General features: G+C 36.5%; 1 protein-coding gene across 1 annotated transcript; it reads left to right on the forward strand.

Moving 5' to 3' along the window:
• On the forward strand, positions 1 to 1,017 carry LOC116784828 (trace amine-associated receptor 1-like). The gene has a single exon (XM_032683811.1). It carries the CDS (start codon positions 16 to 18, stop codon positions 1,015 to 1,017), a length of 1,002 nt encoding a protein of 333 aa, XP_032539702.1. The 5' UTR covers positions 1 to 15.
• Positions 1,018 to 2,817: the final 1,800 nt, after the last annotated feature.

Consider the following 2,817-nt stretch of genomic DNA (forward strand, 5'->3'; position numbering starts at 1 on the left):
GAGACACCAGTAAGGATGCAACCGTACTGTGAATCTGTAAATGGCTCTTGCATAAGGAGCAGCTGGTCAAACAGTATCCGTGTTTCCATGTATATCTTCATGGTTTGCATTATTCTAGCCACAGTGGTTGGAAATTTGACAGTTATCATCTCGATATCACATTTCAAGCAGCTCCATACGCCTACTAATTTCCTGATACTTTCAATGGCTACAGTAGACTTCCTGCTGGGATTCTTCATCATGCCTTGCAGTATGGTGCGCTCTGTTGAGAACTGCTGGTATTTTGGGGAGCTCTTCTGCAAGATCCACATGAGCATGGACATTATGTTGAGCACAGCTTCTATTTTCCACCTTTCCTTCATATCCATTGACCGTTACTATGCTGTGTGTGATCCTTTAAGATACAAATCCAAGATAAATACTTTTGTTATTGTAGTCATGGTGTTCATATGTTGGACAGTCCCTGCTGCTTTTGCTTTTGGGATGATCTTTCTAGACCTGAACTTGAGAGGGGCAGAAAAGATTTATAATCATGTCCATTGTGCAGGAGAATGCCTTCTCATTTTTAGTGAAACTTCAGGTGTTGTGGCCTCTGTAGTATCTTTTTACATCCCTGGATTTGTTATGCTGTACATCTATAGGAAAATATACTCTGTAGCCAAGAAGCAGGCAAAATCCATTGATGCAATTAGCAAAAAAAAGGTGCAATTTGAAATGAAGAATCACATTTCATTCTGCAAAGAAGGGAAAGCTGCTAAGACATTAGGCATAATAATGGGAGTGTTTCTCATCTGCTGGACTCCATTCTTCTTCTTTACAGCTACCAATCCATTTATGAATTATGTGATACCTCCTATTCTCATCGATGCTCTGGTTTGGTTTGGCTATTTAAATTCTACACTTAACCCAATTGTTTATGCATTTTTTTACATGTGGTTTCGCAGGGCATTAAAAATTATTCTGTTTGGAAAAATTTTTCAACAGGACTCTTCCAGGTCTCATTTGTTTTCAGATTAACATGCTTTAAATGGTTGCATTCATGGCTTAGAACTTTTACCTGGAGGCTGAATTCCTGGATGTAAGTTCTGAAAAGGAAGGAAACACCTATTTGTTTACCCATTTACCAAATCCAGTTCAAGCAGATAAGCAATTGTGCTTTACATCTTATTTCATTCCAGATTGGGATTTGTATGTGATGTTTTGATTAGATCTATTTATTTTCAATGTGCAGAAGAGCAAGATTTATGCTTAAAAAAACTTATAACAGTTTACATACCTGATCTTAATCATTAAAAAGCTATTCTGATACAACAGATTAATTTCTTGAACAAGGTGATTTTTATTACAATATTTGTGTTCATTTGTTGTCCTCTAGAAAGAACAGAAAAACCTTTTCCTTTGAATTTCTTTACATCTTTGAGCAATTACCCAAAGCTCGTTAAGTTTTTTCCTTCCTCTTCAATATTTGTGCAGAGTTCTGAACAGACCAATAACCAGCCATACCAGCACATTCAATGGAGGGAAGATGAGACAGAGAAAAATTGTGCTGTTCTATCTGTTTTCATTTCAACTAGTGCTTGTCACTTATGAGTTTGTCACTTAAAGGCTTTGCTGCTTAATGAGATCAAAAGCATGTTTAACAAGATCAAAGACAAGGAAAAATATGATGTACAAAATGAAAAGCAATTGCAAAAAAGCTGCATTGAACCTGAAAATGCCAGAAAAGTATATTTATCTAATTAATGTTTAGATGTAAAATATTTGCCAATTCACATCTCAGGGAACTTTTTTTAGCTTGGAGATATTGTTATTTTGTCTGATGGCAATGCTGTGACAGCTTTTGAGGAAAGTATATAGAGAATTGTGAAGAAATCTTGTGGTTGAACTCAATTGGATTATGAAGGACCAGTAGTGGCAATGGACAGGAAAGGATTAGTATCTGAGAAGCGACCATGGAGAGAAATTGGTGACTGTACTGAAGTAAGAACTACATTCAGCTGTATGCCCTTCGTTTATGTTCATTGTCTAAGTGCACATCATATGTGTATGTTGTCTTTATTTTCTGCAATTTGTAGAGCACTGAAACACTCTATGCTGTGAAGTATAAAAGTTGAAAGATGATACGTTTCTGCAGCGTGAAATATCAGGATCTGAGATTATCTCTCTTACTGTTTCATTGCCGTCTTGTAAAGTTTGTACTCTCCAAAATGACATAAAAAGGAACAAAAATAAAGTAAGATGAAATTAAAAAAAAATCTATCTTTCTGATAAATAATGGGTAATTCTCTTCTTCGTTCATCTCCAGTGAGTCTGGCCTGATGCAGTAATTTTCTCATGCTCAGTGTTACCTTCTGAAATAAAATGTGTGATCACTTGGACACCTTGATCTCACTTAAAAATAACAGTTTCAGAAGTGCTGCCATCTGATATTTCCTTTCTTCTGGTGATATTATAGATTGAAGAAAAGATAGATTGTCTATGAAAAATGTTGCATATCTGAGACTTTTTAATGTATATTTAGTAAGTTCAGCACATATTGGCATAGTCCCTTCAGGAAGTCAATGAAGTCGTTTCTTTCCCTTCATCCGTTGTCTTTCTCCCTGAAAATCTGGAAACATTACTGTGTTTCCAGAGAATTCCAGCTCTACCAGAGTTGACAACTCATCACACTATCACTTATTCTGGCATCTCTCTGGCATTTTTTTGTGGTTGTAGGAGAAGTTTGCGAGTGAATGCGATCCCAGCTTGCTTGTGAGATAGATGGTAGTTCAAATAGAGCATGTCTCTGCAGTCTGTGCCTAGACCCTAGTGCAAAGC

This window comes from Chiroxiphia lanceolata, chromosome 3 (assembly GCF_009829145.1).
Source record: "Chiroxiphia lanceolata isolate bChiLan1 chromosome 3, bChiLan1.pri, whole genome shotgun sequence".
Taxonomy (NCBI): Eukaryota; Metazoa; Chordata; class Aves; order Passeriformes; family Pipridae; genus Chiroxiphia; species Chiroxiphia lanceolata.